Source organism: Diorhabda carinulata, chromosome 4 (genome assembly GCF_026250575.1).
Source record: "Diorhabda carinulata isolate Delta chromosome 4, icDioCari1.1, whole genome shotgun sequence".
Taxonomy (NCBI): Eukaryota; Metazoa; Arthropoda; class Insecta; order Coleoptera; family Chrysomelidae; genus Diorhabda; species Diorhabda carinulata.
In genome coordinates, this window is record NC_079463.1 from 29879173 (window position 1) to 29903197 (window position 24025).

At 30.2% G+C, this 24025-nt stretch overlaps 4 protein-coding genes across 5 annotated transcripts; 2 read left to right on the top strand and 2 right to left on the bottom strand.

Moving 5' to 3' along the window:
- Window positions 1-2170: 2170 nt before the first annotated feature.
- On the bottom strand, window positions 2171-2977 carry LOC130892518 (NADH dehydrogenase [ubiquinone] 1 alpha subcomplex subunit 8). The gene is made up of 3 exons (XM_057797965.1): window positions 2771-2977; window positions 2542-2717; window positions 2171-2468 (listed from the first exon to the last, which is right to left on the bottom strand). The coding sequence occupies exons 1-3, from the start codon at window positions 2897-2899 to the stop codon at window positions 2246-2248; spliced, it is 528 nt and encodes a 175-aa protein (XP_057653948.1). The 5' UTR covers window positions 2900-2977; the 3' UTR covers window positions 2171-2245.
- A 315-nt stretch (window positions 2978-3292) lies between these two features.
- LOC130893300 (5'-AMP-activated protein kinase catalytic subunit alpha-2) lies at window positions 3293-6770 on the top strand. Its single transcript, XM_057799285.1, has 7 exons — window positions 3293-3476; window positions 3527-3913; window positions 4647-4819; window positions 4873-5208; window positions 5697-5988; window positions 6217-6404; window positions 6491-6770. Exons 2-7 carry the CDS (start codon window positions 3532-3534, stop codon window positions 6686-6688), a joined length of 1569 nt encoding a protein of 522 aa, XP_057655268.1. The 5' UTR covers window positions 3293-3476; window positions 3527-3531; the 3' UTR covers window positions 6689-6770.
- Window positions 6771-7257: 487 nt separating this feature from the next.
- On the bottom strand, window positions 7258-9942 carry LOC130893301 (CCA tRNA nucleotidyltransferase 1, mitochondrial). 2 transcript variants are annotated; one of them, XM_057799286.1, is made up of 5 exons: window positions 9752-9942; window positions 9339-9698; window positions 9034-9278; window positions 7878-8071; window positions 7258-7826 (listed from the first exon to the last, which is right to left on the bottom strand). In XM_057799286.1, exons 1-5 carry the CDS (start codon window positions 9818-9820, stop codon window positions 7300-7302), a joined length of 1395 nt encoding a protein of 464 aa, XP_057655269.1. In that variant the 5' UTR covers window positions 9821-9942; the 3' UTR covers window positions 7258-7299. The 2 variants fall into 2 exon arrangements, with proteins under 2 accessions (XP_057655269.1, XP_057655270.1); XM_057799287.1 differs by having other exon boundaries at window positions 9840-9908.
- A 229-nt stretch (window positions 9943-10171) lies between these two features.
- Window positions 10172-23116, top strand: LOC130893303 (DNA polymerase alpha subunit B). Its single transcript, XM_057799289.1, has 9 exons — window positions 10172-10351; window positions 10411-10615; window positions 10685-10730; window positions 15516-15592; window positions 16360-16630; window positions 17207-17468; window positions 20611-21046; window positions 22118-22313; window positions 22900-23116. Exons 1-9 carry the CDS (start codon window positions 10276-10278, stop codon window positions 23038-23040), a joined length of 1710 nt encoding a protein of 569 aa, XP_057655272.1. The 5' UTR covers window positions 10172-10275; the 3' UTR covers window positions 23041-23116.
- Window positions 23117-24025: the final 909 nt, after the last annotated feature.

The following is a 24025-nucleotide window of genomic DNA, read 5'->3' on the forward strand; positions in this document are numbered from 1 at the left end:
AAATTGAGATATACGCTGTATAGATTGTGTACTTTTTAATACCGTGGTATTTTTCAAGCAACTATCGTCATCTCTAAGTAATGCCAGGTACTTCTGGGACCATCCTCGTATGCATAAGGACCCACGAAATACTTAATTTTCAATGTGAGATTATGAAAAAAATCATTATAATACTTCATCAAACGGGTTTTAACGCTTAATAATTCTTCATATACGATATATTATATTTGAAACAAGAAAATATTAATTTTTCTCGGTGTGGAAGAACGAGGCTGTTCCCTTAGTGTATTATATTGTACTTTTCGCTGATACTTTCCAAACTAAGTTGACGTTTTTGTGGATTTTCTAGGGTTTCCACTATTACTAGTTTTGTTTCGAAAATAATTTCAAAGGAAGAAAACTAATGCTTTCCTCCCTATACGGCTCAAGGAAACATCAAACTTTTGTTTCGAAATTATTAAAAAAAAATTTTGTGAAATCAGAAACTACCAAAAATATATTTGACGTACCTCTTATTTTCATTAATATTGTAATGTTTTTCTTATGTAAACGGCATTTAAGACACTAAACACTATCACTATCATTATCCGGCAACACTATTCACTAAACTATGCACACTTATATAATTTATTTAAATTTACCGTTTGAGTTATTCTTGATTATTCCGAGGTGCTTCCACAATAATTTTTACCTGCTATTTTGGATTCAAACGCTTTTTTGATTTTGTTTCCGAGCATATACTATACTGTTTATTTGTTTAATTTCTTTTTTATATTCTTTATTTTAAATATATTTTAAAAATTGCTAAAGTGGGGGATGAAATTGCTACCCACTTCTAGTAGTTTTCAAAAAAATAACAAAAATTAGCTTTATTTGTACACATTTTCATACTTTTTTTCCAATTTTCAAAATACTCTATTGAGAATATGATGTGTAGCTGTTGATTTGAAGATTTTTATGCCCTTTGGCATCCCATATATGTGTCCAAGCCATCTCAATTGTGCTTCATATACTTTGGTGTTATCTTCACTCTTCTGTATTTTTCAAATTTCTTATATATTTTTTTCTTTTAAATAGATTTTAAAAACTTTTAAAGTGAAGGGATGAAATTGCTACCCAATTCTAGTAGTTTTAACAAAATAACAAAAATTAGTTTTATTTGTACACATTTTCATACTTTTTTTCCAATTTTCAAAATACTCTATTGAGAATATGGTGTGTGGCTGTTGATTTGAAGATTTTTATGCCCTTTGGCATCCCATATATGTGTCCAAGCCATCTCAATTGTGCTTTATATACTTTGGTATTATCTTCACTCTTTCTGTATTTTTTAAATTTCTTATATATTTTTTTATTTTAAATAGATTTTAAAAACTTTTAAAGTGAAGGGATGAAATTGCTATCCAATTCTAGTAGTTTTAATAAAATAACAAAAATTAGTTTTATTTGTACAAATTTCCATACTTTTTTCTAATTTTCAAAATACTAGAATGGGGATATGGTGAATGGCTTTTGATTTTAAGATTTTTATCCCCTTTGGCATCTCGCATGTACTTTATATATTTTATATCTAACTGATTTTGCCTTTATCTATATGTTTTATTTCGTAATTTATCTTTTTTGTTTTATTTTTAAAACTACCTAATTCCAACAGTTTTAGCAAACTCAAACCTTTTTACAATTTCCAAAATCCTTAAATACATAATATGTAACCAGATAAAAAAACAGTATATATAGTAAAGTAAATGCAATCAAGATGAAGTACCTACGAAAAACAGAAGGAAAACTGGGGTGGATAACACAAGAAATGATATTATAAGATACAACTAACAACTAGAAACAATGAAAGAAAAAATAAATAAGAGAATCTTAAACTGGTTTTGAGATCTAACAAGGACGGTAAAAAATAATTAACAAAATGGATATGGAAAGCAAGAGCTATAGGAAGAAGGAGCAGAGCAAGAAAAACATGCAACAAACAAATAGCAGATATAGGAAAACAAAGACAGTATACAATAAATCAAATGATACTAGTGAAGGACAGGAAAATATGGACAAAATGGGTAAATGTATAATTAATACATTTCTGACGCCCTAGAGAAGACAAAAGAAAAAATAACAAGTAGAAAATCTTCAAATACATTATATATATAACCAAATAAGAAAACAGTATTATTTAATATATTTATTTACAATAAAACTAAAGAATGTATAAACTACACATTATTATGCATTGGAGAATGTTTTACCACATAAACAAATAACGTGATCCATATTTAGCTTCTGGTTTAGGAACATCTGGAGGAAGACCAGGAGTAGCATCTTCATATACAGTTTTACCTTCTTTTTCTGGTCTGGGTCTTTCAGTTTTGTGAACATGAACTCGAGCAAAATAATCATAAGGAGGTCTATCCAAACCTAAATTATCCTTTATGCATTTATCGAAAACTGCTTGAGTTTTTCTACAACTGTAACAAAAATATTTATTTCACAAATTAGCACGTAAAACTAAATAGGGTTACAGCATTGATTAATACTTACGGTACAAGAGCTTGGTCTGGACTAGATTTATCGAGGCAGTTTACATATTGCATGAATTCATCAGCACAGGTTGCTTTAACTTTTCTGAAAAAATTCAAAGCACAGCTGGTAACAGCCTTGCCTTCATTAATGCATGCTCTAGGATCATTTAACTCGTTACGACACAAAATGAACTCCTAAAAAATTTTATTTTCATTTTTAACAATGATTAGGTAATACTTAACCTCACATTATTTTCCCATTCGCAAGTTTTTCCTAAATGAAAAGCACCCGCTTTAAGAGCGGGGCCTGATAAGGGTACTTCTTGAACGGTCAGTTCTTCTTCGGTGGGAAGAGTTACATCGTCCGTAATACCCATAATAAAATTCAAATAACTGGAAATTCTATAAATGAATAGAATTTATTTATCCTTATGTTGACAGAAGACCGACTGTTTTGTGACATTATTAGGGATACGAAAGATAAATCGATTTTTTTGAGTTGAAATATCGATATATCGTCACGAATGATGCTTTATTATAGCTCCGTTATCTATTCGGACTGTGATTTACAACTTCTCAAATGCACCTCTCTTTATATCAGTCACCCTATTATACTTAGATTCATTTCTCTTAAAACGAAGTTGAAGTATTAATTATATGTATAATTTAAATGGCGATGAAAACGTCGATTTTTTAAAAATATTGATATTCCAATATGAGCGATATTTCATTCCTAGATATCAACCGTTTGTTCGTTTGCGGTGAAATGTGGAACTAGTGTAGATTTACATAACATGTGACTCATGCACGCTACTCAATTGAGAACTGTCAAATCAAAAATAAATCGCAAATAGAATTAGAGAATAAACAAAGTACCTTAAAGGTTATAAGTGTTTTTTTATAAAGTGGAAATGTAATTTGTAAGCTGGAAAAACCATTCTTTCATTTTAAACGGTACGTTCATAAAAATAATGGTGACATCAAATAATATGATTGAATTGTAGGTAGTATGGCTGAATCAGCGAAACCGGGGGTACAGCCCCTTGTTAAAATCGGTCACTATATTTTGGGAGCAACTTTGGGTGTTGGTACCTTCGGTAAAGTAAAAATTGGTGAACACCAGCTTACTGGTCACAAAGTAGCTGTGAAGATTTTAAATCGTCAAAAAATTAAGAGTTTAGACGTTGTTGGTAAGATTCGAAGAGAAATTCAGAATCTAAAATTGTTTAGACATCCCCATATTATCAAGTTATACCAAGTTATAAGTACACCTACTGATATTTTTATGATTATGGAGTATGTTTCGGGAGGAGAACTTTTTGATTATATAGTCAAACATGGAAAACTACAAGAGCATGAAGCAAGAAGATTTTTCCAACAGATAATTTCAGGTAAAAAATTTGATAATTTTGTTATAGCTGAGAAATTATAAATTTAAAAAAATAAATATTGGATACTAAGATTGTCATAAAAATATTAATTTGCATATTTTATTCTATATTCTTATTTCTGGGGCACTTTTATATATATTTGTTGCTAATTGATTTTGGGTCTCTTCTTGATGAAACTTAGTTTTTAAAACAAGTAAAAAATTGGCATTTTTCCTGTTTTGGTCTTTATACAGACTAAAATAGGTGACAATATTGATTTTTCACCTGTTTTACAGAAAATTTAGCAACAATTATATATTTTTCTTATTTATTTTCATTTTTAATTATTTATGATTTAATTATTCACTAACTTATATTTATTTAAATTCACTGTTTACTTCTTACTATTCTGATCCGTTCTCTATGACATCCAATTATTCACTGAATACTCGCTGATAAACAAGTGCCTATTTATACACAACAGATTTCTCGATAATTCGGGTTCTAGAATGTAAACTATTAAAAAGGCCTTATAAATTGATTTCATCAAAACTGCCATAAAATACTGTAAACAGATTTAAACATAATTCAAATATTAGCTGATTTATAACCGTTCTTGGAAATTTGTACCTGGCACGTTCACCTAATTTAAAATTTTATTAACATAATCGAATATGACTGGCTTCACGGTCCACAGAGTGTTCTAAATATGTTGGGTTTTTGGAATGTAACTTTTTCTTGGAATAATTTACAGGAGTGGATTACTGTCACAGACATATGATTGTACATAGAGACTTGAAACCAGAGAATCTATTACTTGATCATAATATGCATGTAAAGATAGCCGATTTTGGATTGTCCAACATGATGATGGACGGAGAATTTTTAAGAACTAGCTGTGGATCACCCAATTATGCTGCACCAGAGGTCTTAAAAACTTACTGTGTAATTACTTAATATTTGATTTTAAATAATTGCAGGTTATTTCCGGTAAGTTATATGCTGGTCCTGAAGTAGATGTATGGTCTTGTGGAGTAATACTTTATGCCCTCCTTTGTGGAACACTACCATTTGATGACGAACATGTTCCTACGTTATTTAGAAAAATTAAATCAGGGATTTTTCCAATACCTGATTATTTGAATAAATCAGTGGTTAACCTACTGTGTCAGATGTTGCAAGTCGATCCAATGAAAAGAGCTTCAATTGAAGATACCAAAAAGCACGAATGGTTCCAAAAGGATTGTCCAGCCTATCTGTTTCCATCACCCGTAGAGCAGGATGCTTCCGTTATTGATACTGATGCTGTGAGAGAGGTAATATAATTATGTTAATTTTTTTAAGGTGCAGTAATCAATGGTCTGATTCGTTCAAGTATATGTTTCAGAACTCTGATATATCTTCTAAGATAGAACTTTTTAGAAATATGTATAACAGGGGATTCTTATATATCATATACTAAACATCAGAGGCTAAAAAATAGAATTTGGAAATAAAGTTTCTAGAAAAAATATAATTCTAAATGTCCAAGAAGCATAATTTTAGATATGACTTAGAAAATTTTACTTTCAATGTATAGATTTCAGTTCTAGAACAGAAACCACCAAGAACGTCAACTGTGTAGCACACGTAAGCTGAAGATAAGCTCTTTCAGTAGAAGATTATTTTTTTCAACTTATTTATATTGGTCAATTTTTGAAATGTTAATATTTTAGAAAAGATACCCACTGAGTTCAATAATATTTATTTCATTTACTGACATATCAGTACAGCACAGCAAAGGTTAATATTCTATCTTGATCAGGTTTGTGACAAGTTCGGTGTTCAGGAAGAGGAAGTTCACGGTGCTTTACTCAGTGGTGATCCACATGATCAACTAGCAATAGCTTATCACCTTATTATTGACAATAAACGTATTGCTGACGAAGCGGCTAAAGCAGAATTAAAAGATTTTTATGTAGCTGGTAGTCCTCCATCAACTAGCCCAAGCCCCAGTCCACACGATACTATTAATAGCCCAATGAAACCACATCCTGAAAGGATTGCACCGCAAAGACCTTGGCCTCCAACTACAACCCCAGCTGATAGAGGGAAAGGTAATTATTTGAAATAATATCAATTACTTACAGATGTTTTTGAGGTTTTTTTAATCATAGTATAAAAGTGTTAACTAAGTTTCTGGTCCTTCGATCTAGATATTAACAATGGAAGGCTCAAAGGACCCGAAAGTTTGCTATTACCTAGGGCGTTAAAGTAAAGTGAAAATTTGTATATTTTGACTTTTAAATTACTCCAGGTGTTTACATACAAATTTTCATTTGTAGTTAAAAGGGCGAAATGGCATTTGGGAATCCGATCACAGAGTAAACCGAACGACATTATGATGGAAGTATACAGAGCCATGAAGGCATTGGATTATGAATGGAAGGTCATTAATCCTTATCATATTCGTGTTAGACGTAAAAATAAAATGCAGAACAGACACGCTATGATGTCGTTACAATTGTATCAAGTAAGTAACCAAAAATTTGGTAATTGGTTATTGTAGAAATCATAGTGACAATATATAAGAAAATTAATAAATTTCACACTTTTTAGGTTGATTATAAGAGTTACCTTTTGGATTTCAAGAGTTTAAGCACGGAAGAAGCAGAATCGAATGTAAGCAACGTCTTATTGGACGCCATTGCTACTCCCATTCAAAACGTTCCTATATCAAACAACAAACCAACTGGTCATCATACCATGGAATTTTTTGAAATGTGTGCTGCTCTTATTATTCAACTTGCTAGATAAAAGTATAAATTTAAATGAGACCATGAATTAATAATTTGTTAGAATATTCATAAATATATGGCTGTTGTTTAAAAAAACACAATATTAATTGTATTTTTGTTGTCATAAACTTGATAAACATTTTGTATCACAATATTTTCCTCAAACTTTTTCAGTACGGAAGAAATAAATATTAGTAACATTTGAGATGGTAGGCAGTATGAAATGTTTTGTTGATTTCAGACTGTTGAAGTAACCATTCTTGTCTTTACCTTTTCAAGTGTCTGAAGAAGTTCCTCTATCCATTTTCTTTTTTCCCTTTATGTATCGCTTCTTTTTATTTGGTTTTTCCATTTCTTTCTTGATCTCCCTCTTCATCTTTTAATGACTTTTCCATTATTTCCCCTGTAACCTGTCTTTATTCCTATCAATATGTGTACTAATTGAACAGTTTATTAGCTTTCTGTCTTAATTTTTTCTTGTCCCAATATTCTCAGTTATTTCAATTTCCACTGCGTTTATTGTTGTTTCATTTACCCTCTTACCCAAAGTAAAAAATGATCATACTTAATTGGACAGAAAACATGATATATATGAAAAAGTATATTTTAACACAGTTATATGTAAACATCTTATTTTCTTTTCTTCCTATCTGCTATCATATTCAACACCCTCGGTAATTCTTTCAACAGATCTTCATTGGATAAATTAAAATCATTATCAGCCCAAAAATGTTTCAATTCAGTCATTACTAGTCCCATAACTTTTCCTCCTTCAACTCCTCTTTCTTTAAGTAAAATTCCACTTAAAGGAAATTTCGGTATTTGCCAATTTTCCAAGTCTTTCCAATAAGGTGAATTATTATATTTTAAAACTTCCACAGCCATTTTCTTGGTGTTTTCCGGTTTGGAAATTGATTTCAAGATTTGTTGTTGAAAAGGCATTAGCGGTTTCGGATGTAATTTAGGTGTTCTATTTTCTATTATATATAAAGCTAAATCTCTTTCATAAGCTGATAATTTAAGTCTTGAGTGGAGCGCCTTTGCATCATCTACAGTCTTTAACAATGAAGAAATAACCGTAATAGCATTCAAGTTTAAATGGCCACTTTGTTTCCATACTCTTCTTAACTCTGATAAATCAGGATTATCTGGCAAACCTAAAAACAAAATGTAATAATATAAAATATAGGGAATTATAGTTTCTGTACCAATGTAAGGTGCTAAACTATTCTCTACCATCACTACCATGAGCTCCCCTGCAAACCTTCCTTCTAAAATCTTTTTCAACTCCATCCAAATTCTTTCTCCAGAAACGTTTTGCAATCCACTAGCATTATCCTTAATAGCTTTCAGAGTTTCTTCTTCGTGTTTATCTGGCTCTAAAGCTATTCTTCCATAAAACCTGGAATCCAAAATAATATAAAAGAGACCAAAGGAAATAAATTGGAAAGTATTTGCAACAATATTTGAAAAACTGAAGAAAATCAAATAGAAAATACATTAAAAGACTAGTTGAACAGAAGAAGGAAAAGATTTGATCTAATGAAAAAGAAACATTTGGAGAATACTGAATAAAACTGAAATAAGAATGAGTGGTTAACTAATTGAACAATTTCTTCACTGGTTCCAGATGAATCTGGAAAATAAAGATGGAAATTACAAAATGGAAAAAATAATTGAATGAGCAAATATCTACAGATAATGTAGAAGAAAAAATTCAATACATAACATAGTTCCATGAGAATGGTCATTATAATATATACAAATAAAGTAAAAAAAAAAACAAAAATAATGGACAATTATAGGTTATAGCAATGTAACATTAAGGTCTATTGTGCCCTTAGTAACATTCTATATATCTACTGCTCATCTTCCAGTTGCAGAATTCTAATTAATTACTGCTTAAAAAGTTATATTCTCGCTCTTAGAGTTTTTTATGTAAAATTAGGTGAATTGGAGTTTCATCATTCAAATACTTTTTGAATCTTGTAGTATCACAGTTCTTAGGAAACTTTTAGAGTGGTCCAGCCTAGGAAGTACTTTTCTCAGTTTATTATTTATGAAACTCTTGGAGGAGCATTTGCCTATACCACAGAAAGGCTCTAGATCAATAAAAAATGTTTATGCTCCTTTCGTGACCTCTTGATTCCTGTATTCCTGATATTTTTTTAATCATTTCCACATAGCTGATAATTTCTGGAAAATGGAGAACACTGCAATCTAAATTTTAATCAGCACCAGTGTAATGTTACCTAAGGTGTCCATTGGCCCCTTAAAAATTTTTTAAATAGCACTCCAAAAAGAATAATACTTAAGGAATTTGACATGTAATAAAATTATGAAAAATAAATATTCGATAATTACCTAAAATATCTTAAAATCCTTAAATAATCCTCTTGTATCCTAGTGACTGCATTACCTACAAATGCTACTCTATGTTTCTGAAGATCGTCCAATCCAAAAAAATAGTCATACACTGAACCATCAAAACTTAAAAACATCGAATTTATTGTCAAATCTCGTCTAAGAGCATCTAGCAACCAATCTGTTGTAAATTGGACTTCTGCGTGTCTACCATCTGTCAATACATCTATTCTTAAAGTTGTTACCTGTTTGTTATATTCAATTTTGTCGTTCATTAATGATTAATTTCAATTATTTTGTCTTACCTCAAAATTTTCTTTATCGTTTATTCTAGGTGTAATAGTACCATGTTTTTCTCCATTAGCATTAATCATTCGGACATTTTCTGAAGTAAACATTTCTTTCATTTGTATAGGAGTAGCCGTTGTTGCAAAATCTAAATCTTTCGGTCGTTTTCCCATCAAAAGGTCTCGTACGGCGCCTCCCGCTATGCGGATTTCATATCCGTATTCTTTAAATATGGATATTAGAGCTCGCAATTCATCGTTAAATATAGAATTAAATTCTGGAGTATCCAATTTCATTATGATGGGATTTTCTCTTGATTTAGGTAGAGCCATTTTCCTTAAAAATTGAACTCTTTCTTCTCTTGATAAAGCACTTATCTAAAAACATGGTAACATGAGAAAATTATATGGAGTTAGAAAAAAGCACTAACATTGCTGGTGCATGTGCGTTTTATTAACTTGATACTATGTCTCAGAAGAAAATTATTCGAAAAAATCATCCTAATTAACTCTTATTACCTTACTTAAATTTTCATCTTGTTTAATTATGTTTGTAGGTTATGATTTGATTTATTGACAACTGAGAAGTTTCATACTTTAGATTAGGATAATATGTTAACGTGATTACTGCTTCAGTCAACAATTCCCTTTTTTTTATTAATTAACAAAAAGAACATTTTTTATATCATTATTATCGACAAGTTACACACATTCAAAGAATATAATTTCTAGAAAATCTCTTTTAGGGTGAAATTTAAATTTATTATTTGTTCCTTACTACATATGAAGCCGGTAACCAACACATTAGTCACAACTGTTATGGTTAAATTTTTTGTTAAATTGTTGGTACCAATTGAAATAATTTATGGGTTATATTTTCGCGCCAAAAGTAGATACAGCTTTTTAACGAATGAGTCGTATATATGTAAAGAACATCTAATTTAATTACATAAAAATGACAAGCATAGAAGAAATAAAGTCATATTTTCAAGAACTTAACATAGTAGTAAATGATGCGATATTAAATAAATGTAAGTATTATTATTTTGAGGTTATAAGGGGCCAACATTGTTGTCTTCTATTTTTACAGGCTTGGAATTGTGTGCGACTTACAATATAGATGCAGAAGATTTTTGTGATCAATGGTATGCTTTCACAGCTTCAAATCTCAATGGAGCTCCACCAACAATTGAAGATTTGGAAAAAATGGAGAGAAAAGAATTTATTAAATATAAAGATCATAGTTTAACTAAATCAAATGTTTCTAAACAGAGCCATGATATTGAAGGAGACAGGTATTGTGAAAAAATAATTTTCATGTATATATTTAAACGTCTAATATATTTTCTGTTTTTAAATAACAGAATAAAAAATTACGCGGAAGCTGCTGTATTAACTCCAAAAGCAAAGGTGAGTAATAAAAAACAAATTGCCTGCGGTCAAAAACGAACGTTGGCTTATGATTTATAAAAGTTTACCACCATTTTTTCTTCCTTTCTCGTCCCGCATGAATGATTATTAAGATAGCGGATGTTTTATCTTCCTCTATAATATATTCTATTATCGCGAAGAGAGAGACAGTCATTGGCACGTCTGTCGAATATTGCACTTGCGCACAGTTACTTAAAAGTTTTCTCAGAAACTTTTCAAGGCTATTTTATCCTTCAGCGGCCATTGTTAAATCTGGTGAAGACGCTTGCTTGGCTTTTGTTTGTGCGGATTTCAGTGTATCGACTCATGTTTTAAGAGTTTGCTTCATTTAATGCAAAAATATGCGCCGGCATTTTTGCAACCTGTTGATTCAGATTGTCGTTTTCATTTCGAATAGTTGTGAAGTGTGTGATGAATTTATTTTATCGTATTTTGCGGTCGTTTCGTAGGAACAAAGTAGTGTAAACAACCTTTAACTGAGATTTTGTTTGTAGACGAAATCATTTACAAGGTTAAATTTCATTAACCCTAATAATGTACTTATTATCTTTTTGTATTGAACGTTTTTTTACCATTTTCACGCTTTTTTATTGTTTGTTAGTCCAAATTTTAATGTAGCGTCAGTGATCGTTTTTTTTTATGTTATACAAGGAAGACTAAACTTGGAAAGTTTTTAGTGAGTGAGGGTTTGGTTTCACGTTTTTTTTTTTAATTCGTGACTAGATCCACACTCATTAAGAAAGTTTCGAGTATACACGTTTTATTCGAAAAAATCCAATTGCAATTGTGGAGTAAATCAGAACCTTGTGTTGGCGCGTATGGCACTAGTGCACGCAAATTTAAGAATCGTGACTAGATCCATACTCGTCTATAGGGGCTCCTGTGACCAGTGACGTACTACAAGAATATTTTGTGAAATTTTTATATTAGACAATAAATTTTTGTTCTTCAAAAAAATACTTTTTGTTGCATTCTACAATTTCAAAATACACTTAAATAAATGATGTATTTAATGGCTATGTTTCTAAAGATTCATAATTTTCAATTTCCGAACAATCCATATTTGTTCATGTACAAGAATCATTTAGTGTAATAATGATGGAATAATATAAAATTTTGTAACTTTTCTAATGTTGTACATGTGTTTACTATGTTTTAAAATAATTTTATTTCATTACATACATGTTAATTGTTAATAATAATATAATTTTCTATGTATATAATTATTGTTTGTAATATCCTATAACTTTTTATATGTACAATGATTCTCATGCTTTTCTTATTTCTGAACTCAATATTTATTTTTCATTCAATTTATTCCTGAATTTTAATTTTTTTCCTGTGTTGTATGTACATTAAAACTATTTTTTCCTGCTTTTTAACTTCATGAGTACATTTATGAATCTTTGTGTAAATAAAATATAATTTCTACAGTTTATTCTATATTTAAAAAAGTTTTTCAAATCTTAGAAAAGTTTGATGAACAAATGGATATATATTTTATTATGTAAAAATTTATACAAGAAACGTTTTCTAGAAAAAATTTTACACAATATTTCTCAAAAAAAATAAAGTTTCATATATATATATATATATATATATATATATATATATAATTTGTGAAGATTCTATTCCTCAACATATATTTGTTATATATTGCTAATATAGCAGAAAATGTAATTACATTTTATTTTTTATCTCCTTGATACATATATCTAATTACAGAAAGTTTTTAGGTGTTTACCACTTATATTTTTATCTTTGCTGATGATGCAGTTTTATGTCTGCATGGTATTTTGTTCAAGACTGATTAGTATATAATTAAATAATACTGTTTTGTTTCACAGGCCATAAATATTTCTAGAGAACTCTTTGTCATAACAATTTTTATATATTATTGAGTAATTTCATAGAATTAAAATTATATCGCATAATAGACTGAATAGAAAAGATAATAAAATTCTTATTTATATATTAGTTGAAAGTTTACTTAGAATGAATATGATTATTTTTCAGTTAAATAAAAAATATGATTAAAAGTTTCCCCAAGAAAATTTTAATCATTATGTGTTCTACAACTGGAAACTAATATTAAATTATTTTTTTATAAATAGTTATTTTTTTCAATCAATTTCCATCCCTATTTTTATTTCATGTTTTTCTTCATTACTTCTATTTTCACTTAGGCTTCTAGACATTTATATTTTTTTTATTTCCTTTTCGAATTTCATCTCTAAACGACAACGTAAATACTATTTAGTAAACTTGTTCCAATTTCTTTTGGTACTGTTCCGAAGAAACATACTTTTAATATTGTTTACCGATTGTTTCATCTCTTACAAATTTCAATTTTTAAAATTTTTAGACAGTGGGATCTCATAACACATATTCTTTTTTCCCTTTTTTTATTAATGTGGTCATTTAACTTATTTTTTTAATTTATATTGAAAATTTCGTTTTTCATTAATTTCTTTATAGAAATAGAGAGTAGGCATATGTAACCTTGTGATATCTCAATTAGTTTGAAATATCCTGTTTTTTCTATGATATTTTTTTATGTGAGTTGACTCCTAATAAATGTTTATCTATAAATAAATATTCAAATATACGAAATAAAACAAATTCTTAAGAAAATATATAAGATTTTCATTATATTAATCTGTCCAGAAAAATTTATTTGAATTAACATATATTTAATGTAAAATATAAGTTTTAGTAGATGTTTAAGTTTTGTTCCACTAAACAATTTTCAGATTTTCTATTTAAATACTTAATCTGTTTGCCTATTATTTTAGCTTCATTTAGTATTAATGTGTGGGCATTTTTATTACTTTTTCATATTGTAAAATTTATTCTTCTCTGTTCCTTGTTTTCGTCTTGCGCCCTATACTCCTCTCTTCATTAAATCTCCTTATACATCTCTTTTTGGGTCTTTTTTCTTCGTATTCCTGTCATATTTATATTGGTAATCTTCTTTGTCATTCTTAATTCCGACATTCTTTATAAGTGTCCCAGACTGTAATATTACTATTCAAAAAAGAGGATCAGTTCAATATTAGAGCTACCTGCATGAAATTACTATAATATGTAATTTTCACATTATATACAAAACAAATACCAAATTTTACAAATAAGCTTCATATACATTTTATCGATATATGGGACAATTAAGGTGAAATAAGTAATGTTTCAGAATGTCCTCAATATTAATTTCTTCGTTTATATACCATGGTGTTGTATTCACTTGATCATCTGGATCTTACAATACTGTGGAAAGCTTCAGATATAAATCCTAAGTTTGTTTTCAAGATTTATAACAAGCTCATTTTATAAAATAATTTGTTTAGGCACAATATTTTGTCTTAAGTGTTATTAACATTTGTTTTATCTCTATTATTTCCTCCGGTTTTTTTATTGTTTTGTCATTTATCCCAGATTGCATTGGATATTGATTTTTTATTAAATTATGAGGGTATTTAATTCATTATTCATTTAATTATTTTAGTAGCTTAGACAACAAGGGTTCAAATACCATTTTGTTCATAAATACTTAATGTACTGGTGTTTTATACAACTCTGCTCAATGTAACTCAATCAATACTCTCAAAACATTGAAATTAAGATACAATATTAAACTAAAAAGTGAAGTTGTTTTTTGAAAACATTTTTTAAAAAATGAGAATATCTTTTCCCATTATACACTCAACAATTTTTAGCAAACCAATATTAGACTATGAAATTTTATTTCTCTTCTAAAGATTATCCCACCTTACCAATTGCCACTATAGCTGGATGAGAGCCTTGGCCTCTAAACTAGTCTTTTCCTCACCGATGTTTCCCATCTTACATTCATGTTTGTGAGTCTTCATTACCTCAGTTCATCTGATACGGGGTCTGCTTCTTATTCTACTGCTGTATTTTGCATTCATGATTCTCTTAGATATACATTTGTCTTCCATTCTTTGGATGTGGTCAAACCATCTCAACCTTTGGACTTTAATGAACCGAACGATGTTTTTATTGCCTTGTATTTCATCGGTGTTTCTATTATTTCGGATCCTCTAGTCTTCTTCGTTCATTCTAATTCTTCTGATAATTTTGCTCTCAAATATTCTTAAGCTTAGTCTTTTTGTGTCGCAACCCAACATTCATTACCATAAGTTTCGATTAGTCTTATTTGAGTCCTATAGATTTTCAACTTCGTTCTTCATTTTATTATTTCATTTTTCAGGAGCTTCAGATTCGCCAAATAAGTTCTATTACCGCTTTGTATTGTTTCTTATATGGCGGTGGTTGGTTGTTCATATTTTTTATTAAAATGTATTAACAATTTGAAAGTTTAACCATCTATTATTAAATCTTCCACTCTCCCATCATCTTCTGATACCGACATCTTCATAAATACAGTTTTAGATTCATTAATAACTAGGCCGAGCTCTTTACATTTTCTTCCTACATTTTTGAAAAGTTTTATCATTCTTTTTGTAAACAAACTGGGTCGATTTATTAAATATAGTAGGACCTCTCTGATTTATTTGCTTGATTGCTTTATGTAAAAGTATTTATAAAGAGTGTACAAGAGAGTGTAGAATATATTTCTTTGTAGGATCTTCCAAAAATTTGGTCTTGTGGCTCTGCTGTAATATTTATGTATACGATTTTCGATATTTTCTTATTTCAGAGCCCTGACTATTTTAATTATTAAATATTTCGACACGAGTAAAGCATTTTGATCTGGTTTTGATCATTTTTAATTCTTCGCAGGTTAAAGAAAATGCTGGGACACCAACTTCGAAAATTATACATGAAAATAAGAGTAATATCAATACACCAGTGTCAATGTAAGTATGTAGAATGTTTTTTTTAATTGAACGTTTCTACTAGCTAAGACTTAGATACAAAAGCATTCCTGTAGCTTAAGTAGTTAATACAAAGAACATTTTATTTATTATCATTCCATCATTTTTTTGTTTTTCAAATTCTAAGCCAAATGCCACAATTCACTGTTTGAAAGTCGAAACAGTTTGTACAGGTCTCATAACAAATAGGGAGCTTTGGAGTAAAGGGAATAATTGCAAATGATCAGAAACAAGAAAATTTAAACTTGCAACACATTTGCATGCTTGAAACAGCACATACAATAATAAATATGGTATTTTATACTAATTCATTCATCACTTTTATTATGGAAATATATGTTTCTAAACTGTTTTGAATTATACTTGATACCCTCTATTAGTGTAAATTTTATACAATTGTATTTTTTATCAGAAAATACAGAACTATTCAAAATTAAATAGAACATTTTCTTAGACCTTTTAGTTGGTACAAACAAAATAATAAAACTTTTCCTAGAAATTTTCATGTTTTTGTGATTTATTTTGAACAAGGTTCGTGTTTAAGTATTTCTAATCAAATGCATTCTAGTTCCAGATAATCCTTTATATTATAATCTGTTCGAAAGGGTAAATTTGAATTGAACAGAGTGAGTCTCAGCACTGCACGGAGTGCTGCTATGGACACAATCTCCTCTTTACATTTGAATATACCATTACCTTTCAAGAGGACATGTATATTATATTGTAAAATAATTTTTATTATGTTTTAGTAAATCTTCAGAGAAGTTCAATAAACGGAAAGATTCTGGATCAGTACAAAATTCATATGGATCTGTTGCAGCGAAATTTAAAAGGGATTCTAATGTGGTGTTATCTGTTAACGAAGTTCAAAGCCACAAAATACCTACTGATATTAGGTACATGTACGAAATTATGGGCAAAAAAAAGAGAATTATGAATAATATGATACGAGATTTGGGACATGAAATTTTAGATAAATACGGAATGAATTTGTCAGATGGCGTTCTAATTAGCCAAATGGTAAGTTTTAAATTTCAAAAGACTTTTCAAAAAGACTGAAACTGTTCATATGAACTCTGTTTATTTTAGATAGATTGTGGTGTTTTGCATTTGTAGTAAATTTTCTTTATTCGTTTCTATTCTCCACGAAACATCTCCAGTTTTCTAATTTCATTTTATTGAGATCTAATTCCATTTTAACTTAGTTCTTAGTTTGTGAATTTTCTTTATGGTGATTGTTTTTCTTTCCCATATAATTATTTATACCATACAGTTTTTCATGCTTTGTAATAGCATGTTAATTTCCCAATTCGTTTAGTCATTTTTTTATCTCTTGGGTCCTAATATTGTTTTGATAATATGCCGCTTTTTGTATTAAATTAATGTTCTTATTAATAAAAATTAGAATTCAATTCATTGTGCCAAAGTTTATTGTATGGTGTGAAATAGACATTAGTTTAAATATTAACAATGCTATTATGAACAGAATATGGTACAAATAAATTTCAACCCTAGTTATGAATTTTTGTATTAAAAAAATATCCATTGATCTAGAACAAGTTTCTAATAATAATTATAATTTCATATTATTTTTAGGGAGATATGGTAACTTATGGAAGGATCGTGTCAGATGCAGATGGTAAAATAAATTCGCAGTCGATCCTCTTGGAAGGTACAGATGAAACTAACCTCAACCACACAACTCGCCTCAATATTAGTAAATTATCAAGTTATTCTTTATTTCCCGGTCAAGTTGTAGCGGTCAAAGGAAATAACGTGAAAAATCTAGCATTTGTTGCGGAACGTCTTTACTCTGATGCTGTTTTAGATTTACCTGAAAACCCGCCAATTGTAAATGGTAAGAAGGATATATTTAATTCTATATCGTCATGAAAAACAATCCAGTCTTGTCTAAATTAAATTTTAGATTGATGTATCAAAATTCTGTCCAGTTTTCAAATCAACTTTGTTGATACTTTTGAGTTTGTTGCCAGCCTTCTAAATAAATTAAGATCATACGGTTTGTCAACCTCACTTATCAACTGGCTTAGCAGCTTCCTCAAAGACCGATTCATTCAGGTCGATAGTCACACCTCAGATATTGAGATCAACGATGGTGTTCCCCAGGGTGCATCTTGTCACCAACATCGACGATAGCAACCTGTTGTCGTTCAAATCAGCCGCCCCAATAAACACCCAAATCCGTAGGCATCAACAGATCACCATCAATACCGATCTTGAAAATATTCTGGATTATGGTGGAAGCAATCTGATGGATGGGTTTCAGCAAAGACCCAGACTGCTGTATTTACAAAGAAGGTCTTGACTGGACTTAAAAATCACCATCACCGCAAATTAGATTGTTGCGTGTTGAGGTTGGAAGCAATACGTCCTGGCATAATCACGTGGTCGAATCTAAATATAATCTTCTAAACGGCCCATATTTGGAATATTGCTTCCACATTTGAGAGCAATTCGACTTTATAGGCTGTTCAGTATCGACCAAAAACTTGGACAGCTTAGAGCACTGATATTACCTCTTCCGAGCTGTCCAACATCCGACCTAGAGCAGTATCTACAAGACCAACTAGACAGGCGTGTTTTATGTACACTGAGTTCGCCTGCAGACGCCCTGAAACACGATTTATTGGGACTTCTTTATTTGGAGAACTGCAAGCCTGTGGATTCAGCTCCTAAAGTACTTCTTTACCGAACAATACAACATAAAGGAGTCCAAGTCAATTTCTACAGGCATCTCTATGAGACAGTTTTTGCTTGTTTGCTTTTTACATAAAAAAGTGTTGGATTTCCTCATCATTTTGACAAATAGTCTGCAAATCAAATGATTATTTTTGAAAATAAAAACGTTTTGACACCATTACTGACATTCAAAAGACCACAGAAGCCATTTCAAGAATACTGCCAGTCACTGGTACATAAAAGGAGATGAATTCAATTTTTGTTACCTTTTAATTTTGTTTTTAATAAAAATTTCACCATATTTTTTTATCATGTCTCGTATTTTAAAGTGAGCATTAATAAATACTTATTGTATTGTACAATTATTAAAATGTAATTGCGGCTCGTCTGGCATAATGTTTGTTGACGATGAAATGGTATTTATTAAATTGTTGATGTGGTTCTATTCATTCGAATTTAAAATTAGATTGGTTGTATTAACTTTTTATTTTGAATTGATGAATCAATATGATTTTTGACTCCTGTCGTGGATATAAAACCAACACATAATTTCATCGAAGATTTGAATACACATAAATTGCTTTCACCTCTTAATTATATTTAATCCATCTTTACTATTTATAGACCAGGGTCAATATTAAACCAAAAAAAATAATAGTAGGGTGAAACCCGCTGGAAAAGAAGGAGGATATAACAAAAAATAAAAGGGGTTGAGTTTTTAAGGGTAAGAAACTGTATCTCGAGATTTTCGGCAATACTACAAGTCTTATGAAAAAAGTCAAATGGCAAAGTTGTAGGTAATATAAAGATCTATAGTTTATTTTTATCTTTTACAAAAAATGTTTTGATAGATTATATAAAACTTGAGTAGTTGCAGTATGGATCAAACCATAATCATATTTTGTAACATTCCAATCGATATTCTGTTACGCAACATATTCTTGATAATGTTATACATAGATATTTGAAATTACAAAAATCCCTAAAACCTCCCATCCCACATTTTGCCCCTAAATTTGGAGGGGAAACCCCTAAGTTGGGAACCCCGGTTTTCACCTAATTTCGTGCAGTGAAAATATTTTTAGTAAAAGATGAAAATAAAATACCAAAAACTTTATTATTTTGAATTTTTCACATACATTTTGAGGTTATGTGAATACAAGAGTTGTAGATCTTTTTATTACCTACAACTTTCTTCCACAAGACTTGTAGTTTTGCCGGAAATCTCAGATACACCGTTTTTTACCCTTAAAAACTCATCCCTTTCCTTTTCCCAACCTCAGATAAATTATTTTTTCTTTTATTTTTATTATATTTATTTCCTTTTCCATTCTGTTAAATATTCCTTTCAATCCTTCTGTATAAACAGGATTGAAATGAACCAGAGCAAATTTTTCTTGGAAAATAAGTTGAGTTTTAGTTTATCTTCAGTTTCTGAAGACGATAACTTGTTTATCGAAACGCGTGTCAGACAGTGTAATTGTGAGTGGTGGTGTAAACAGTGTGTTCAGTATAAATGTCACCAACTGTTCCATAAGTTCCAATTCATACATGGCTCATTTAATAAAACCAAAGATGTGAAGATTGGAGTGGGGCATATAATTTTTTTTAATTGTAGCCATTTGAACCAACTATGATCTTCATTAGGCCCTCGATTCTAGTGCAATAAAAAGTTATTAGTTGAGCTTTTTTTTCTTGGACAAGAAGAAATTGTCTCTTTTGGTTGAAAAAAGTACTATTTTTGTTACAATGCCTAAAAGTATTAATAAGGTTCATTTTATTTGACAAATTCATTTCATTTTGATTCTCTAATGGCCCCGAATAATAAAGTGCACAAGAAAACTACTATCCACTTTTTTATGGAAGGTTGATGTTAATATACAAAAATTTCTTCAATTTCTTATTTCTTAGACCTTTTGATATATTAATGCTTCTAAATGTTCTTGATGTTAGGTCTCTTTTGTTTTAAAATTATTTTTTTTTAATGTTTGAGAGATTGATGAAGATTGAAGTTGAAATGTCAGTATTTATCTATGTTTCAAAAATGATTAAAAAAAAATAATTTTAAAACAGAAGATACCTAAAATCAAGAACATTTAGAATTATACAAAAATTTTACCTAACTCATGTTGAAATGTACCAATTTTTCATGATTGTCATTTAGTCAGAAACATTTTTATATAAAATAAATTTTCACTGAAATAATCAAAGTACAACCTTGTTCTTATAATGATAGAGTGAAAGTGCGAAAGTAAAAAATAAATCATTTCATAATAATTTTACAATGAAAAATGTTTCAGGTTCTATACAAATAATAGTAGCTGCGGGCCCTTTCACTTTTAAAGAAAACCTATCATACGAACCTTTACACGAACTCTTAAAATATGTATTGGAACACGAACCTCACGTTTTAATTCTACTTGGACCGTTTTTGGACAGCACTCACGAAGGCATTTTAACAGGTCAATTAACCCAAACTTTTGATTCATTTTTTGAAGAATTGATAGAAAATCTAATGATATCTTTACAACATTTGGATACTCGTGTTGTCATAGTTTCTAACTTAAAAGATGCCCACCATCATCCTGTATATCCCACACCGCCTTATCGTACTAGAGAAAATTACAATAAATTAACTTTCGTCTCTGATCCAGCCGTCATTGAGATTGATGGTTTGGTTATGGCTATTACCACGGCGGATATTTTGTTTCATATGAGCAATTACGAATTGCATTAGTAAGTAACTACATACTAACACATCACTCGATAAGTCGTGTGACTAAGAAGAATACATTTTTTTGACAAGAATCGATTTTTTGAGATCAGCGAAGCCAGTAGTCACTGTGGGAAAGATTTGGACTATACGGATGAGGAAGAAATTCGAAGTGTAACTCGTTGAATTTAACCATCGTTGTTATCGACATCTGAATCTATGCATTGACTTGGTTAAACAGTAGTTTTTTCTTCGACATATAAGGCCGTTTTTCCTTAATTTTTGCATTCAAACGATCCAAATCAAACAACTCTATGTAGAATTCGCTATTAATGGTATCTCCCTTTTGGAAATATTTGATGAAGAATATTCCATGCTCATCCTAAAATACTGAAGCCATAACCTTTCTAGGTCACCGGCTAAAGCCCATTCAGATGATGCTCGTTTTGATTCCAGAGTGAAGTGATGGGGATCCATGTTTCATCAATTGTTACATATCAATGCAAAAAATCTGATTTATTACGTATAAACGTGGCCAAACCCTGCTCTGAAAAATTGGTGTTTTTGATCGATTGTGGGTAAACACGGCACCATTTTGAAAAAAGCTTTCTCAAGATCAAATGTTCATGCATGATTGTAAACACACTGTCTTCTGATATCTTTACGGCCTCAGCTATCTCTTTTTATGTTTTCTCGAGTAACCATCTCAACTGGGCGTCCAGATCGTTCACCATCATCGATGCCTACGTTTAAATTCAACAAACCAATAACAAACGGCTCTTTACGATAGAGCAAGAGTCTGGATAAGCCATTACTGAGCTTGTACAGTACTTTTTTTTTTCATCAAGAAGCAATGATAACATACGAGATTGTTTTAAATCCATTGCTTTTAAAATAATAAAAGTAGCTTCATTCAAATAGCTGTCACTTTTGCACCTAGTCTATTGAAAGTTGGTACTTCATAAACATCATATGGATTTGACAATGGCAGCGCCATCTGTGGCTTCACACGACTTATTGAGTGACTTAATATAATCTAAAAGTTTGTATGCAAAAGGTAAAACCAGATAAAATAAAATAAATATGTTTTTCAGCGATAAAGAATCTGTGATTAAATCTGGAAGAATGGAAAGACTGATTTCTCATTTATTGAGTCAAAAAAATTTATATCCACTTTACCCTCCCCGGAAGGAATTGAACGTGGACCATGTCTTACTCGAACAATTTGGAACATTGAAAAATAAACCTCACATATTAGTTTTGCCTTCAAATTTAAAAAATTTTATAAAGGTAAGTATCATCGAATAAAATTAAAATGTACAAGGGTGAATTTTCCAAGACACGAGAATTTGTAGAATTGAGGCTCATCAATCGTGTGACACTGCTCTACAAAATTGAAAAATTTTCACAAGTGGTAGTGATCTGACACTTTGGTCATTGAAATATATCATCCTAATGCTTACATGTAGACTGTTTGCATGTTAGAACCATAAGTTGTACCTTTTACTGCAATTGTAGAGACGATTTTTTATTCACATCTACGACAATTCTCAACCACATATCTCAAGAATCCATCAAAATGACTCACAAGAGATTGGAATCCAACTTATGGTATGGTCCTGATCTCAATCCAATAGAGCCTTTTTGGGATGTAATTGAGAGTTTCTTAGGAGCTTTCTTAAACCAGCTAGTAGCAGAATGTTTTTGACAAATATGAAAGTAGAAATAGTTTTATAGATTCTAACATTTTTTTGATTCTATTTCATAATACATTATACACCTTTTTGGTTGGGTCTCTGTATTTCCTACAATAATAATTGAATGCATTCAAGTATTAAGTCAAAAGTTTTTTTTAATAATGATTCTTATTTTGCAGGAAGTGAATGATTGTTTAGTAATAAACCCGGAAAAACTCACCAAAGGATTTGAAGCTGGAACATTTGCTAGAATCGAAATAGAATCTGGTAGCAGCAAATCCATCTGCGGTCGAGCAGCTGTACAAATTCTTAAAGTTTAGATCTAAGAGATTTTAATATATTTTCTTTAAAAATGTGTATTTCAACATTAGAATAAATAATTGATAATTATAAAAAGCTTTCAATTGACTTAAAGCTTGTAAGGAAAGTGATGAAGAAAATTTGACAAAATAGGCAAGACTATAGGTCTGGGTTCCTGTTTGCGGAAAGGGAACACAAATTGAATACTGCTGGATCTACAAAGTATTTGGATTTGAGCAAAAACAATCTGCATATCATCACAGAAGACAATCCCGACTCCGAAAGCACCTCTAGAAGAAACACATGAGTGCAGATTCTCTGGTGAAAAGGTTGACTCTCCGGTTCACTGAGTTTTAGAATAAATTTCATGCAAGTGTACGTAAAAAATACTTTGAACAAGAAGCCTGTAAATTCATTAGAGATTGCAAATTAAAATTATAACCTAGTTAGTTTCGTCTCCTCTGTTACTCAACCAAAGAGACTTGTATCGTGGTCTACCTTGCCTTTGAGTTAGTAACCCTGAACGACCCCTGGGTGTGAAACATAGCCTTAACCCATCCAATGCGATAGTGACAACCGGTGATACCTTCAACACAGTAGCTAATGGCTAATTGGACGATATCCTTCAGCCATTTTTTTTGTAAATTCATGAATATTAATTGGTATAACTTTCCGGATTAATAACCTTAAAGTTGCAGTTTAATGTGATTAAATATATCTTTGGGATTTACGAGAGGGAGGCAGATTGATGTAAGAGAATACTTTGCATCCTGCTTAGCACTTTTTCCATATATAGCACAGGTTTTTCTATTAGAAAATGTAGGTCCAAGTAACTTATACCTAATCATACCATTTGGTACAAGCAAACAAATTATTTTGGGAACATAATTAAACAGAAAAAATGAATCTAACACGCTCAAATACTTATTTATATTGTTTTTTTTTAATTTTGGAAATCTATATTTTTTTCTTCACCGCTGAAAGAAGAAACATTCTAGAATCATT

Excerpts from the sequence above, each read along its gene's own strand:
- LOC130893300 (XM_057799285.1), top strand. The coding sequence starts at position 3,532 with ATGGCTGAATCAGCGAAACCGGGGGTACAGCCCCTTGTTAAAATCGGT. Across the intron at positions 3,914-4,646 it reads TTTCCAACAGATAATTTCAG|GAGTGGATTACTGTCACAGA; the intron begins GTAAAAAATTTG and ends AATAATTTACAG. Across the intron at positions 5,989-6,216 it reads CCCAGCTGATAGAGGGAAAG|TTAAAAGGGCGAAATGGCAT; the intron begins GTAATTATTTGA and ends TTTCATTTGTAG.
- LOC130893303 (XM_057799289.1), top strand. The coding sequence starts at position 10,276 with ATGACAAGCATAGAAGAAATAAAGTCATATTTTCAAGAACTTAACATA. Across the intron at positions 10,616-10,684 it reads CATGATATTGAAGGAGACAG|AATAAAAAATTACGCGGAAG; the intron begins GTATTGTGAAAA and ends TTTAAATAACAG. Across the intron at positions 17,469-20,610 it reads AAACCCGCCAATTGTAAATG|GTTCTATACAAATAATAGTA; the intron begins GTAAGAAGGATA and ends AAAATGTTTCAG.
- LOC130893301 (XM_057799286.1), bottom strand. The coding sequence starts at position 9,820 with ATGATTTTTTCGAATAATTTTCTTCTGAGACATAGTATCAAGTTAATA. Across the intron at positions 9,279-9,338 it reads ACGATAAAGAAAATTTTGAG|GTAACAACTTTAAGAATAGA; the intron begins GTAAGACAAAAT and ends TATAACAAACAG. Across the intron at positions 7,827-7,877 it reads TAGTTTAGCACCTTACATTG|GTTTGCCAGATAATCCTGAT; the intron begins GTACAGAAACTA and ends TTTTGTTTTTAG.
- LOC130892518 (XM_057797965.1), bottom strand. The coding sequence starts at position 2,899 with ATGGGTATTACGGACGATGTAACTCTTCCCACCGAAGAAGAACTGACC. Across the intron at positions 2,718-2,770 it reads CTTGCGAATGGGAAAATAAT|GAGTTCATTTTGTGTCGTAA; the intron begins GTGAGGTTAAGT and ends AAAATTTTTTAG. Across the intron at positions 2,469-2,541 it reads CCAGACCAAGCTCTTGTACC|TTGTAGAAAAACTCAAGCAG; the intron begins GTAAGTATTAAT and ends TTTTTGTTACAG.